At 42.5% G+C, this 17,019-nt stretch overlaps 1 protein-coding gene across 11 annotated transcripts in view; it reads right to left on the bottom strand.

Moving 5' to 3' along the window:
* Positions 1 to 1,281: 1,281 nt before the first annotated feature.
* Positions 1,282 to 17,019, bottom strand: part of LOC103698954 — a 32,300-nt gene continuing 16,562 nt past the window's right edge. For 3 of the 11 annotated variants that reach the window (XM_039120037.1, XM_039120043.1, XM_039120042.1), the window contains 2 exons: positions 6,082 to 6,199; positions 2,889 to 3,248 (listed from right to left, as the gene is read on the bottom strand). In XM_039120037.1, coding sequence (XP_038975965.1) covers positions 3,173 to 3,248; positions 6,082 to 6,199 — 194 coding nt within the window. In that variant the 3' untranslated portion in view covers positions 2,889 to 3,172. The other 8 variants (XM_039120039.1, XM_039120044.1, XM_039120041.1 and 5 more) reach the window with 7 other exon arrangements.

Here is a 17,019-nt window from a genome sequence, read left to right as displayed (position 1 = left end):
TGGATGATCAGTGGCAACAGGATGAGATGGCCAGGTGTAAGGCTCCATTTGGGCTCTCACACTTAGGGGTGCAAATGGGTCGGGTCGGGTCGGGTCATGAGTGACCCCGACCCAATTTGGTTCCTAGTTCGGGTCCTAATTTTGGACCCAAACCCAACCCAATAGAATATCGGGTCGGGTCGGGTCCACCACAATTTTTGACCCAACAATCATCGAATCAGGTCGAGTCCATGTATAACCCAGACCCAACCCAAAAGTTTCGGATCCGGATAGGGTCCGAGTCGGGTCAACCCATCCATGAATTCAGAACTTGTTTGCACCCGCGCGAGCTGCCGCATGTAAGCCCAAATAATTTTACAGATTCGGGTCGAATCGTAGGATCAAAATTCTGAAATTATCCAAACTTCAAATGGATCGCGTTGGGTCGGATCTGAATTCAGTAAACCCAGATCCGATCCGAAAAATAAAACGGGTCCAATTTTAGAACCCGACCCGATCCCACGGATCCTCCAAAATGGGTCAGGTCAGGTTTCAGTGGGACGGATCGGATCGGGTCGGATTGGGTCACGGGTCAACCCGATCCATTTGCAGCCTTACACTACGAATCAAGCTCTAGTTCTAAGATTAACAAGGCAGATTCAAAGTTCACGAGGACCTCGTCAGTTAAAAAGACTGTCAATAGAGACGGTAGCCGTATTGCATCTATGCTGGAAGCTTTGACAGTAAGAAAAAGTCCTCCAAAAAGATTCCACTAGGAGCCATCATCCATAATTTTGATCTATATATCTTCCCCTGCAGGAATTCGAAGCAGCAAAGGATTGATACCATGCTAAAGAAGGATAAGAAGGATATGCAGCCAACTATTAGATCCCGGCTAAGGCGATAGGCAACACATATATAGGACTGCCATTTTCTCCATACAAACTGTCGATCTAAATGTAGATCCTTCAGAACGGAAGAATATCTATGGTGAACTTCTTGACAATAATAAGAAAGAGCGACAGAAGTAGATTGCCTCATACCAAAGTAAGTGGCCCATATATGGCCTGACTATGATATGTGATGGTTGGATCGGTCCTACCAGGCATAGCATCAACTTTTTGACATACTATCGTACAAAGATTTTCTTCCAGAAATCAGTTGATGCTTTCAACCAGGTGCACGACGCCATGTACATCCTCAAATTGATGGAGGTAATTGATTAAAAAAGAAGAAAGTTGTATAGGTCATCATTGATGACGGACCATAATATAAGGCCACTAGGAAGATTTTGATGAAACATCAGCCACATTTTCTAGATTTCATGTGTTGTATATTATATCGACCTCATATTGATGAAGATTGAAAAAATTCCTAAAATGCAGCAGACAATGGAGACAACCCAATCCATCACCAGACTTATTTATAACCACGCATGGGTCCTATTATTAATGAGGTAAGCAAGGGAGAGATCTTAAAACTAGGTGTGACATGGTTTCCTACTAACTACATTGCGCTTAATGGCCTTCTTGAGACAAAAGCAAGCCTACGTCAACTATTTGTCATTGCCGAGAGTAGCAGGAGAGCAAATTTCAGCCTCGTAGCCAGCAAGAGCTTAATGATTGTCAATCCCATGATCTAAAAGATTGTGGGTTAAAAGCAAAAGCCAGAGATTGATGAGCTAGGATTGCCTCCACGACCGGCCAATATCGTAACAATGAGGCTATGGTGGATGCAGGACAATTGGCAAACCGCAACATTCCATGCATGCCTCTAGCTGATCAACCACAGCCATAGGGGTCATTAAGAAGCCAACCATCATGACTGCATGTCCGAGACATCTTCCCAAAGATATGACTAAGAGTTGCTCAGATAAGACCACCATGCTATCCAGTCGACACAGTCGGAAAGGCAACATCCATCCTCCCAGCATAGTTGGGCAGAGAGAGGCATGAAAGGAAAGTAGGCAATTACTCAATGCAACCTGAAAGAAAAAGAAAAGGCAATTGTAGCCCCAATGGAGAGATTGGAGGAGAGTTCTCTTAAATTCAAAGACCAAAGAAAGCAGCGATAACAGTTCTAATAATCCTGAATCAACGGCCAGAAAGGGAGTGAAGAATATGAGACCACCACTTATAAGACAGTCACAGAATTGTCTTCGATTCACCGATGAGTCCCGATTTATGCATGCTAGATAAAATAGGATCCATGGTGCACGAGCTAGTACAGCCCGCGTGGATACAATTGCATGTAGGAGATGGGCTCCACAAGATCATTTACAAAGATATGATGCAGCTGCAAATAATCTCGCACGTGGAGTAGGATCCATTTACATATCAAGTTCAGAGTCATACGTTGGATCCTATTACCCATAACTGCGACAGCCTATGATCCATATAGATATAGATATGGTGCGTCTGAGGTATCTTCTTTTAGTGACTACTACACAACGTAGTCCAAACACCTTACAAGTCGGATTTTGCTATCAGCATATTTGGATGGACCCCTCCATAGCCATATTATTAGCCAAAGAACACCTCTCAGAACTAGCGCTTCAGTAAAAATCAAGATCAGTTATAACGTAGAGTGCGTATATTATGGAATGAGCATACAAGATTACAATGCCGCTTAGTTAGAAAAGTGGGTTGATATGCCTCCTAATTATGCTATTGATTCAAATATCTGCAAAAGACATTTCCACTCGATGAGATTCTAGATATCGTTTTATATGTTGTGCATGAAATACATATAATTGATTATATCATTTTAAGATTTTGGTTTCTTACTAAGTAATTTTAGGATATTTTATGTTTCTTCTTCTAGCGTGCAAAGCTAAGATCGCTAGCTTTTTTCTTTACATTTTGGTTTCGACTTGACACTGATGCAAAAGGCTGGGGGCAGCAAACCCAGTGATACAACTTTGCCAAATTTTTGCCTCCCCAAGATAGCATTGTTTCAAAGCAATCCTACGGAAATGTAGAATAATCACTCTAAAACATCAAGAAGCATCATTTAGGATGTATCGGGATAATAGACATATAAAACAATCAAAAAAAATCAAAAATATGAAAAAACATCAAATTAAACTTAAAATTAATAAAAAATAAAAAATTAATTACTTTTCATTAAAACTTACAAAATTAAAAAAAATGATGTGCCCTTTTGAAACCGGCACACCATAGCGTACCATGTGCTAGTAAGGTAACAATTCAATACCATACCGAACCGATAGTTGACCGGTATGGATTTTGCTCCTGGTTCGGCTAACCCTGCTTAACACAATGAAAAACTTCAATATTACCCAAGGTTGTCAAAAGCAAAAAACATTCCAAGAGCAATAGAACCCATACTGCCCGAGTCCCCAGACGCCAAAAAGGCATTTGCTTGAAGAAAGTAAGGAACTAATTCATAAAAGTTAAATAAATTTTAAGTGCTAATTATATCAAAAACAGCACAAACATTAAAATATAAATCATTCAAGTTTTGACGGTCTTAATCATAATTATCTAACATTGGATATAATGCTCCACATCTTTCGACACACCACATCAAAATACCACTTCCCATAACATTTTTTTAAATAAAACATAACAAAAATAACCATTGGACATCCTAGAATAGCTTCATGATTCAAATGACAACAAAATACCGCTTCCCAAATCATATTTGATGTCTTTAAACAAAATATGAAAAAAAAAATCATAGAACATTTTAGCCCTTTATTATAAGGGCTCCAATAGACCAAGATGCCCCTCAAAATAAGGCTAATAGAGCTTTGAGGGATCATTTGGTTGGGGTATATCAGATTTCAGGATAATCTGACGATACTTAAGAATATGTCAAATTACAGGATAATCTGATGATTCCTAAGAATCATTTATCTAAAAAAATAATTATAGAGGAAAATAAATTTTACCATGTACGGTTAGTGGAAAAATTACTCTAGAAAATAGCATTAAAAAAATTACTTTATTTGGTTACAAGTAGTCTCATATGGGAATATTTCCAAATTTCCAACAAATCCTTGAATAAACAATTTAAGTATTAATTTTTTTCTCAGTCCATTTGTTGGATATTTATGGCCCACTTAAACACCATCAACATTGGCTATTTCAAATATTGAAATATATTTACATGAGTTAATAAATATTTTCAAATTAATTATATATATATTAAAAAATATTTTTTTAGTATTTTTTGGTATATAAATAAATATTTAATTATTAATAAATCCTATGTTATATTTATTGATAATTAATAAAAATTAATTATTTATTTAATAATTAATATTTATTAATAAATATATTAATATATTATATATTATTTTTAAATCTTATTAATCAATATATTAACATATTTATAGTATGTTAATATAATATTAATAATATATATATTAATATAATTAATATTAATTATATGATATAATTAATATAATATTAATATAAGATAAGTGAGAGCATTTCCATCAAGAAATAATATTTTCATATTATCTCTACTCGATAATCCAGCATGGAAAAATAAATACACCCCCTAGTGGTATTTGTTTTACCTTCTCTTATGACAATAAATATGGGACCCTTTCTTTATTTTATCATCTCTCATCCACTTTTCGTACCAAATATGATAATCCGACATGGGATTTATTCCCACGCCAAATTACCTCCAACCAAACGGGCCTAAGAAAAGACAAAAAAAAGGAAAAAAAAGAATAATGCTGACCATTGGAGAGGTGCTTGTCTAAATGTCTCTCACTTTATTCCAAGTGTTTGCCTAGGCATTCCTTTGGTAAACTTACGTCACCGTAGACTGTTGGGACAAAGATTCGCTATTTTGATACTGGACTCCGTACTAATGCCATACTAGTATTGTGTCAGTACGGTAAGGTACAGTACGGAATCCTTTTAGCGTACCGAGTGTCGGTATGCCACCTGTACCTGATACTGGTGCCGAACCGGTACGATATGTACATCTCATACCGTCCAATTCGGGCCGGTATAGCCAACCATAGTTGGGACACTCAAGTGTCTACTCACCTCACCTGAGCACCCAAGCGAGCACTTAGAGCACCTTTTGCAGCACTAATATTACCATGTCATTCCTAAGCCCTCCAAACAAAACATCAACAGTTAAAGGTTTCGGAGCATAAATACTTAACCATTCATCATCATCACCATCCAATCCTTATCCCATCAAATTGGGTTCCATTATGGAGCATAATTCTATGTCAAAAATGCTTCATGGAAGGTCATGCTATTTTTTATGACCACATGTCAACCTAAAATTGGCCCTTCACAAATAAGTGTTTCATGGTGAAGGCAACTTTTGGCAAATCACAAGCTTGCCATGAAACCTAAGAAAACTGATCATAAGGTAGAGAAACCCATGTATCCATCACATGCAACTTAGGAGCAAGCATCCAAAATTCCCTAGACTTAGGAAGAGACCGGATGAAGAGAAAGAAATCTCCATTTCCATTCTCCATGAAAGGAAATATGCTTCTTTTCCAACACCACGAGAAAAGAAAATCTAGGCCTCGTCAGCAACTGGAATAGAAAATTCTGGTTTAACTTTTTTTTATTCTCAATGGGTAAAGTTGATTTCCAGAGAAGACAAGAAAATATTTGTATTCCCATCTAATAATCAATTACATAGTACCACAAGTAAAACTAACAGCACTGAGGTTATTTTTGGTCAAAAGATTAAAATGTCCCTACCCTTTTGGATTACCTTTTTTTGCAATGAAGGATGTGCTGCTCATTTTTCTTAAACAGGTGTTAAAACGCCAAGGATGCCTGGTTCTGGTGCACCTAAGGAACCGCTGATCCATCTAGGATTTCTCCAAACTGTCAGGGATCAGCAGTAATGACACCTATTTAGCCTCATTTGGTAGTTATTCCGAGATAGGCCAAAAATAAATGGCTTATCCAGGGACTATTGCACATCCAGATTAGGCCTTAACGTACCAAAATAAAAAAAAACAATTTTCATCAATATAAACTACCAGAGAGAGAGAGAGAGAGAGCAGATGTGTAATCTGCAAATGCAGTTTTGGTATTTTAATCAAAATAATAAGCATCAGATAATGTGAGATAAGGAACCTACATGAGAACCTGTGACAAGCCTCGTTCGACCACTAACAGGTGGCTGTTGGGAAAGCTGGCGTTGGGGCTGTTGTTCAAACTCCTGTTGTTGAAGCGCAATTGCCAATTGCAGGTCAGAACTGCCAGATAATAATCATGGGAGGATTATAATAAAGAAACAGGAAACAGGAAAAGCTAATATGAAGATGATTTTGTTTAAGTTATTGAGATAGGGAGGGGGGGGGGGGAGAAAGAGATGGAGAGAGAACAGATAGTTGCAGGGATTAGCATTAAAAGAAAAAAAAAGGCAGTCACTGAAACAGAAAATATGCACATTGGCAAAAGAATAATCAATTTATGCATGTCAGCTCACCTACACATAAGCAACTTTAACAATCAGAATGCACACTTTGAGTAGGAGCTCAATGCATCTACAAATAAAGTCTGGATCTAAGGTAGATGAGGCCTCAATATTTTCTAAGGTGGTGAAGCCTACTATGGAATGGTTTAAAAGCAACGTCGGCGGAACCAGTACCGGGCACTGTACCAACAGTAGAAAAGACGGAGGAGAGGGAGAACAAGAGAGGAAAAGAGAGAGAGAAGGGGGAGAGAGGGACGCGGCCTCCACCGGCCCTCCGCCAGTTTTCCTCCCTCTCTCTTTTCTTCTCTTTCATTCTCCTTCTCCACCTCAGGCGACACATATCGGTTTCCTTCCTGGAACCGTCCCGGTCCATCGTCAGTACGAATCGGGACGCCCCGAACCGCGCAGTTCGAAACAGGGGCCGGAGGGGAGCCCTTCTTCTGCAGCTTCCTGGCGACTCTCCAACCTCCTCGTTCTCTCTCTCTTCTTCTCATTCTCCCTCTCCCCCGCCTCTTCTACTTTGTTGGTACAAGCTCGGCACGGCACGGCACGGCTCGGGCCCATACCGACTCGTACCGCCAGACAACCAGAACGGTGCCCGATACCGGTTCCGCCGACCCTAATAAGGCGTATTTGATAGGTTTGTACATGAGTGTGAAATTATCCAAACACCTCTTTTCTTTACTGTTATGTACTCAAAAGATGAAGGTGTCTTTGTAATTTCACAGAATACAAGGCATCATTAACTCTGTAGTTGAACCTTTACAAGCATTCATTAGTTAAATTACGAAAACACTTCCATGAGAATAAATACTAAGGGTGCTTACTAATATTACAACAAAGTACAAACTACTCCGATAGGTCTATGTAACAAATTTACAACAATATCCTTAGGGAAGGCACGGTTCATATCCTAGCTCATGTTTCTGGTCAAAAATTTCAGTTTTTCTTCCAGCCTGCCAAAAACAATATGAAGAGAATTTTACCAGATGCCAGCTCCCTTTTCCAGAACATATTAAAGATTTTTTGTCGAAAGCAGCTTGATGAGGACATTGCTGATAATGCTGATGGGGTTGATGAGGAACAATGATGTGGTGGCAATGCATATGATGATGGATACAGTGGTGATTATGTTAGTGATGGTCACACTCCATCTTTTGATCTTGAGATTGGATTTAGTATCAAAACTGGGGATCAAAAGCAGTAAGATTATGGCAATGTCTCTAGTAAACCACAGCATAGAAACATAATCTAGTCACAATTAAAGCAGCCATAGTAAATGCTTTGGTTCCTATAGCAAAGATAGATCCAGAATATTTTTCGGTACAATTGAAGGATACAATGTCCATCATTATCTATCTTCAAGAATGGCCTTGTTTTGCAAAATTATGTTTACATTCTTAAGGAGATCTAAGCACTAATAAACAAGGAGCACCTAGCTATGAGAAGGACAAATGTATCAAGCAAGTTTCGCCATCTCAATGCTAGACCCCGTACTGATACCATGCTAGTACAGTGTCAATATGCCCGGTATAGGAGTCACAACATATCAAGTCTCATACCAAGTCTCAGATCAGTACCAGTATGGTACAAAATGCCTGGTACGGTACAAAATGCCAAGTACAGGGCGTTACGCACTTGTATGGCTAACCACGATACAAAGATTATAGAAGAACTTAAAGAATGAAATACAGCTTGAATCAAATTTCATTTCAGATCTGCCTCATATCTAAAGCAGAAAACATCTAGAAGATGAAAATCAAAAAATATGACAAGGAAAGTGGTGGAAGCAAGAGGAAGAGAAGCAAAAGATCACTTTTGTTCTTAAAAACAAGATAGTGTAGTTGGAGGAATAAAAGAAGAGACTAGGGAAAGTTGCGAATTTCTTACCGAAATCAAATCAAGCATTCAATTTTATACATTAATTAAAATATAAGCAAATCCTACGGAACACTTAATTAGTTACTTCACATACGTTGAACTCATAAATCAAAGATGCAGGAGAATCAACTAAAATGATCCAACTTCATACATTCTAACTTAAAATCAATTCAAAAGCATAAGTTTGAAAGTTTCAAGGAATGTGGTGCGGACACCAGTACCGGACCGCCAGTGACGCGGGTCTACGGTCGTCGCAGGAGGAGGGTCCAGCCACTTTCGTTATGGCTGGACTGATTTGATGTTAGTTTATTTTATGTTGACTGGGTTTATGTACATATTGTTGTGTTATGGCTTTTGTGGGATTAGTTTATTTGGAGGGACCTTTTTGTATTTCGTAACCCTATATATAGGGTCTATGCATTTGTTGACAGGATGAATGTTTTAACAAAATTGCTTTCCTTCTATCTTCCTCTCTTCTCCCCTCTCTATTCTTCTTCATCCTCTTCCCTCCTCTTTCCTCTCTCCTCCTCCTTTCTCCCACTCTTCTCACGAGACAGTGCTGCATCAGCTTTGGTATCAGAGCTTTGGCAGGCTTGCCACTGTTGCTAAAGCCTCGGTCCCTCTTCTTTCTCTTCCACTGTTGCCACTGTTCTCTTCCTCTTTCGGTTTCAGACAAAACAAAACACCTTCTGCTGCCTCATCCCTCTCTCTCGGATCTCGCACCAGAAAAACAAAAACAAAGAAGAAACCTCTGCAGCTGGTCCTCCCCTTCCATTCATCACCGCGCCCGACGCCACCACCACCCGCAGTACCCTCGCCGTGCTGCACCTCCTCTGTCCCACCGCCGGCGGCCGCTTCTCCTTCCACAGAAGCACCACGCCGGTGTATGGCGGAGCACCGCCGAATCCCAGGATTCCGGTGGGCGCACGAAATCTATGCGGTACCCCGACCCCGGATGCCGGAGCGTGCTGACGGGCCACGAGCGACTCCCGTTGCCAAAAAGAAGAGAAGCATCGCCGCCCTTCTTTCGGCCCTGTCCCTCAGACCCGCCGAAGCGCCCGCCGGCCACCGTGCACAGGAAGAGAGCCGGGAAGACACCACTAGTGAGGAGAAAACCAGTGTCGGAGCGGGTGACCGGTCGCCGGCCACCACCACTGGCCACCGAGACCCACCTGCAACTGCTGGCGTGAACTTCGGCACGATCGGCTGCCAAGAACCACCAGCAACCGTGGGCGTAAATCTCGGCACGCTCACTTGAAACCGTTGGAGAGTTTCAAGTTAGTAAACGGGTAAGCTCCAAACCCGTTAACCCTCGTTCAATAACCCGGATCCGTTCCGGGATATAAAAAAAAAGAAAGAAAAAAAGAAAAGAGAAAAAAAACAAAAGAGAAGAAAGGTCACGTGACCTTCACGTGACTCCCACACGTGACTTCCGCACGTGACAACCACAGGCGAAAGCACGTGACTTGCACGTGCTGTTCAAAAAAAAAAAAGTAGTGTACCTTTCGTCCCGACGAAGAACCCTAGATCTGGGGTTCCGCCGCCGTCGACGCATCGCTGCCACGCACGCTGAGTCACCACTCTTGCCGCCGCGCCCCACACTTCCGCAGCCTTTCGCCGCTTCCGTCACCTCCCACCACCACCACCACGAACGCCTTCCTCCCCCCCATCTCTCCTTCCTCCATCTTCCCGACCTCCCACCACCTTTTTTTTTCCACCCCTTTTTCACCTCACTGACGGGAGGATCGGAGGGTCCTGAACCCTCCAGAGCATCTTCTACCACCTCACGGCCGGTCGGCATCCGGCTGTCCAACCGCCACCGCCCTCGCCCGAGCTTCACGACTACCCTTCCACCGTTGAAGAACCGCCACCTCTTTCGTTTCTTCCGCGGCCACCCCACCTCCCTTGCTCGCCGCTGCCCTCGGCTGCCGCCTTCCTTCTTCTCAAACCCATTCACCTCTCGATCCCCCATCTCATCGCTCCATTTCCCTCTTCCCCTCCCCGCTTCCACTTGTTCACGGGCCACCCTTTCAACAGGCCCGCGCCCGACTTTCATCAGGCCCAAGCCCGAACGCCCGCTTCCCTTTGGACCTCGGCCCAGTGGCCTGACCCGACTTTGTCCACATGGACCAGCCCACAGGCCTGCTACGTCACTGCAGAGCCCACTGCAGCTTGCCCTTTTCCCTCCTTTCTTCGGACCACGGCCCAGCAGGTCAGATTTGCACCGACTAGCGAGCCGGTTTGCCGCAATTGAATCGTCATCTTCCACCAGAACAGGTTTGCCCTTTCCTGGATATTTTGTTTGCTTTCATTTTGGCATCAAATAGTTGTTTTGTGCTTGGTGGCATACTCTAAATACCCAAAACACATGCTCTCACACACCACGCAACACACAGCAACCCTTGTGACAACCCTCTTTACTATTAATTGTAGAGCTAGCTATCGTTGGGGCCTACAAGGTTTTGTGACACCTGATAATCCACTGGACACCTACTCTACTTGACTGCGGCTACTTGTTGGCTTGCGTCCCTTTCTAATTCCCAGTTTGGAGTATTTCTCTGTTCGAGCATAGTCTTGTGTTATATTGAGCATCCACCTTGCATTTTAATCATCTTTGCATGCATTAGGTCTACTTCACATCATCATTGTCGTCCTAAGACAGGATAGCATATAATTAAGTTTACTCTTCATATGCACCTTCGTAGTGGTCGTGTCCTCTCACATTCTGACACCCAGTTTACCATGGACGACCGCATCGAAGCCCTACTGAAAGCTGTTGAAGACTTGACCACTAAATCCACCCATACCAATGCCCGCCTTGAGTCGGTTGAATCTTCCCTACACAGGCTCATAGGATCCAAAGAAGATAGTGCTGCCCACTTCCCCGATCTCGACTTCGATGAAACCCTGGAATCCCACGGCTCTGTTCGACAGGAAAATTTTGACACTGTACCCTTATCAGGACGTCATCATGCCTACCCATGCCCTAGAGGATCGGGCACCATCCCTAATGCTGATCGGGGTCATCGCTTTAATGTGGAACCTAGACAGCCTCGTGACCATGAGGACGACGTGTTGAAGGGCATTCGTGTTGAAGCCCCCACATTTGATGGTCGCTTAGACCCAAAGGTCTTTTTAGACTGGATGCACGAAATGGACCACTTCTTTGAGTGGTATAATTTGTCTGAGGACAAGAAGGTCCGGTTTGCTAGGATGAAGCTAATTGGTCGCGCCAAACTTTTCTGGCAAAACACCGAACATTTGCTAGCTAGGAGACATCAACCCGCAATTATCGATTGGGTAGAGATGAAAGAAAAACTGAAAGAAAAGTATCTGCCCTTTAGCTACCAAGATGATCTTCTCGATCGATGGAATACCTTGCGACAAGGCAATCGGTCTGTTAGTGATTACATCGCCCAATTTGACGAATTTATGATGCGATGTAATGTGGAAGAGAATGAACGGATGGTCCTAAGCAGGTTTCGACGAGGTCTGAATGATGAGCTCAGGAAGGAACTCATCCTTCGAGAAATATCCACCCTCGACCAGGCCTACACATTCGCCCAAAACTATGAGCAGATAACCACGTCTACATTTGCTCGACTTTCTGACCTTCGCGGACCACCCACCAACGTTTCCCCTTCAAGATCTCGACATTCGCTTGGGCCTACGCCTTCTAGACCTATTTCCTCCAACCCTACCTCTAACCGGGACACTAAGGGCAAGGGCATTCTTGGCGAAGCCCCGAAAGCAAGTTCCCGAATCCAATGCTTTAAGTGCCAAGGTTTTGGTCATGTCGCTTCCCAATGTGCGAACACCTCTCTTGTCATTGCAGCACAACAACAAGAGGATCATAACGACGATTAGAAGAACAGATCTATGAACCAAATTTAGACGACATCCATAATGTTGATGATGACCAAGAAGAACGTACCGACACTTTAGGATGCATCCGAACCACAACTCCTTCGATTGTGACCGAATCAACTCAGTCTGCTATGAATGTAGTCCGGTGTGCTCTCGCCCAACCCAAGGAACAGGCTGACTGGAGGCGTACTTCGATCTTCCACACTTATCTTAAGTGCGGAGACAAGGACTGTAAAGTTATCATTGATAGCGGGAGCTGCATTAATGCAATTTCATCAAATATTGTCTCTCATTTGGGTTTGACTCCCGTTCTTCAGACCCAACCTTACAAGGTCTCCTGGATCGATACATCTTCTATCCAAATTAAAGAACGGTGTCTCGTCCCAATTCAAATTCTTTCATATAAAGAAACCATCTGGTGTGATGTAATCCGATGGATGTAGGTCACCTAATATTGAGAAGACCTTGGTTGTTCGACCTTGATGTCACCATCTTTGGTTGTTCTAATTCTTGTTCCTTCATATTTGAGGGCAAGAGAATTAAACTTAATCCCCTACGATCTAGGACACTTGACGAGGGCAGGAAGACCAGTGAGACAAAGAGCAAGGAACTCCATATTCTGAGTCCATCCAAATTTGAACGGAAAATCTCTAGTGATTCTATAGTGTACGCTTTACTTGTTCTCGAAAACCAACTGATTCCACCAAGCGAGCTACCAACAGAGGGTCAACTCATCCTTGAGGAGTTTTCGGAAATTTTCCCTGAGGACCTTCCGGATCACCTGCCGCCTTTGCGTGACATACAGCACGCTATTGATCTAATTCCGGGAGCTACCCTGCCTAACCTACACCACTATCGAATGAATCCTTCTGAGCATGCTGAGCTGCAACAGCAAATTAACGAGCTCATCCGGAAGGGGTTCATTCATGAAAGTTTAAGCCCGTGTGCCGTACCTGCACTCCTAACTCCAAAGAAAGATGGCACGTGGAGGATGTGTCGACAGTCGGGCCATTAACCGAATCATGGTCAAATACCGTTTTTCCATCCCTCGGCTGGATGATATGTTGGATATGATGGCAGGCGCCACTATCTTCTCCAAAATTGATTTGAAAAGTGGCTATCATCAAATCCGGATCCGTCCAGGTGATGAATGGAAAACGGCTTTTAAAACAAAAGCTGGTCTGTACGAGTGGTTGGTTATGCCTTTTGGACTCTCGAATGCTCCTAGTACTTTTATGCGGGTGATGACCCAAGTACTACGACCTTTCATGGGCAAATTTTTAGTTGTGTATTTTGATGACATTCTTATCTACAGCCAATCAAAGGAGCAATACTACGATCATTTACGACTGGTATGTACAGCCCTGCGGAATGCCAAACTATATGAAAATTAAGAAATGTTCGTTCTTTACTTCTTATGTCAACTTCTTAGGTTACATTACCTCCTCAGAAGGTTTGTCCGCTGACCCTAATAAAGTCACTGCGATAGTCGAGTGGCCTGAACCAAAAACCCTCACCGAGGTTCGCAGCTTTCATGGGCTGGCTACTTTTTACCGTCGTTTCATTAAGGGGTTTAGCACACTTATGTCCCCAATCACTAATTGCCTAAAAAGGGACGACTTTCATTGGACTAGCGCTGCTGCTAACGCATTCCACGATGTCAAGAAGCGGATGACGGAGGCGCCAGTTATGCGTTTGCCTGACTTCAGTAGGGCGTTTGAAGTGGAGTGTGATGCATCTGGCCTTGGCATCGGTGGGGTGCTCAGTCAAGAACGCCATCCCATAGCATACTTTAGTAAGAAGTTAAACGAGGCTAAGCAAAAATACTCTACCTATGATAAGAAATTCTATGCTGTAGTCCAGGCTCTCCGGTATTGGCGCCACTACCTGCTACCCAATGAATTCGTACTTTACTCCGATCATGAAGCTCTTCGCTACCTTAACTCCCAAAAGAAGTTGAATTCTAGGCATGCCAAATGGGTTGAGTTCCTTCAGGAATACACTTTCGTTTTCAAACACATATCAGGTGCCTCCAACACTGCTGCTGATGCACTGAGCCGGCGAGTGACCCTACTCTCGACCATGTCCGTACATGTTACGGGCTTCGAAAGACTCAGAGATGACTACTCATCTTGCCCCGATTTTGGAGAACTCTACAAAACCATTGCTGATGGACATGAACCCTCAATTGATGGATTTTATCTTCAGGATGGTTATTTGTTTAAAGCAGCGAAGCTCTATATCCCACGGACATCAGTAAGAGAATTTTTGGTGTGGGAAGTACATGCCGGTGGTGAACGTGCCAACTAGCCAAACACCAGAAACAAAACACTGGTCTCTACACCCCCTTACCGGTACCTGATTGTCCTTGGCATGACATTAGTTTGGACTTTGTGCTTGGTCTTCCCCGTACCGTCCGACAACATGATTCTATTCTTGTCATAGTGGATCGTTTCTCTAAAATGGCCCGCTTCATTCCGTGTTCCAAAACCGCGGATGCTTCCAAAGTAGCTAAACTTTTCTTTGCTGAGATTGTTAAACTTTATGGCCTTCCCCACACCATCGTGTCTGACCGGGATGTACGTTTCATGAGTTACTTTTGGAAAACTTTGCGGCACTCGGTTGGTACGAAACTTACATTTTCCACTGCTTACCATCCACAAACTGACGGCCAAACGGAAGTGGTAAATCGAAGTCTGGGTAATCTTTTACGGTGCCTTTAACATACTCGTAACTGGGATTCAGTTCTTCCTGTTGCACAGTTCGCATATAATAATTCAATCAATCGATCCATCGGCATGAGTCTATTTGAGGTCGTACATGGTTACAAAGCTAGAAAACCTTTAGATCTTTTACCCATGTCACCCCATGTTAGGATTTCTGAGTCTGCACACGCATTTGCACAACATATTCATGAGTTACATCAGGAAATCCAAAAGCGCATCCTTGCTAGTAATGCTCAATATAAACTGCAAGCTGATTCTCATAGACGGAACAAAATATTCCAACCTGGGGACTATGTTATGGTACGTATTCGACCAGAGTGGTTCCCGCATGGGACCGTTAAGAAACTGCAGGCTCGTAGCGCAGGACCATTTCGGATATTGCACCGGGTGGGCACGAATGCCTATGTTCTTGACCTCCCCTCTGATTATGGTATCAGCTCCACTTGTAATATTGAAGATTTGGTTGCTTACAAGGGTCCACCATCCATCCCAAATGACCCTTTTGTTGAGACCCCTCTTGAGCCCACTACTTCCCATATCCCTGATTCCATACCATCTTCCCTTTCTTTGCCTCTCCCACCAGCAAGAAAGAACGTATTGATGCCATTTTAGATGAGCAAACTAATTTATCCAGTGCTGGTAGCATTCAGCGTTTTTTAGTTCGTTGGCGTGGCCGCCCAGAGTCCGATTCGACTTGGATCACACGAGAGGAGCTTCAGCGCATTAATCCGGACCTTTTGGAGTATTACCAGAGCTGCACTGCGTCGCGTTCGTCGAGGTCGACTTCTTCTGACCCGGGGGGAGTTGGTGCGGACACCAGTACTGGACCGCCAGTGACGCGGGTCTACGGTCGTCGCAGGAGGGTCCAGCCACTTTCGTTATGGCTAGACTGATTTGATGTTAGTTTATTTTATGTTGACTGGGTTTATGTACATATTGTTGTGTTATGGCTTTTGTGGGATTAGTTTATTTGGAGGGACCTTTTTGTATTTCGTAACCCTATATATAGGGTCTATGCATTTGTTGACAGAATGATGAATGTTTTAACAAAATTGCTTTCCTTCTATCTTCCTCTCTTCTCCCCTCTCTGTTCTTCTTCATCCTCTTCCCTCTCTCCTCCTCCTTTCTCCCACTCTTCTCACGAGACAGTGCTGCATCAGAATGTTAAAAAATAAATTACTACTCTCAAGTCTCAATAATGAAATTCTTCAGATTTTGTCCCGTTTGATGTGCATGTACATCAAAAACCTCCATATTGGAGAGAAGCCATCCTCAAGTTTTCATAAATCCTTGACTATTGTGTGGTACTGATGTGACTATGAAATTTAAAGGCTACACAATATAAAATCTGCAGCAACTTTTCCTAGAACAGATATGATCTATGTATCTATCACCAAACCAATCAAAACCAATCAGCTTCAAAACTGATCTTTGATCTACTGTGTAGAGAATAACAGTAGGAAAAAATTGATCCATATCCTGATTCAGATCTGAAACCAGCAGATATATCTGCTGGATTTAAACACAGCAGTTGGAGAACATAAAGAAGAATAAGAAGAAAAGAAGAGAAGAGAAGCGAAAGGAAAGAAAACCTGCAGCTTCTAATATCCTTCAAAATAATCATGTAGAATTTCAAAATCACCACAACATTCAGCCACTTATCCCTTTTAATAAACTTAACCAACCACTATTCCTACTACAACCAGGACTTTTAAATTGGAAAATAAAATTAAACTAAATAACCAACTAAACCATTGTTTTTTTTTAATTGACCAGCTGGACACAATTAAACTCGTATTAAGATTCCCTAATCTAGACATGAACTCCAATAAGAAAGCAACTGAAGCAGCCAAGCTTCAAATACTGTTCAAACTGTAGCATGAACAGTACATGTGAACAGTATGCCGTACCAAATTGAACCCTAAACAGAATATAATGATTGGAAAAAATACTGAAAAATCTAATACATCAGGTACCAACTTTTAACAGCCGAGTTCAAAACTGCATAGCAACCATAAACAAGTTCATACAAGTTTAATGTGCATGGCACAGGTCTCGATGAATCATTATGGATCTGTACCTCTTCTGAACAATATTTGTGAAAAGAAATACGAGCAGTGCCAGA

The sequence above is a fragment of the Phoenix dactylifera genome, unplaced genomic scaffold (genome assembly GCF_009389715.1).
Source record: "Phoenix dactylifera cultivar Barhee BC4 unplaced genomic scaffold, palm_55x_up_171113_PBpolish2nd_filt_p 000696F, whole genome shotgun sequence".
In the NCBI taxonomy this organism is placed as follows: domain Eukaryota; kingdom Viridiplantae; phylum Streptophyta; class Magnoliopsida; order Arecales; family Arecaceae; genus Phoenix; species Phoenix dactylifera.
Note: the sequence above shows the minus strand (reverse complement) of the source record. Positions and strands in the feature narration are given on the sequence as shown.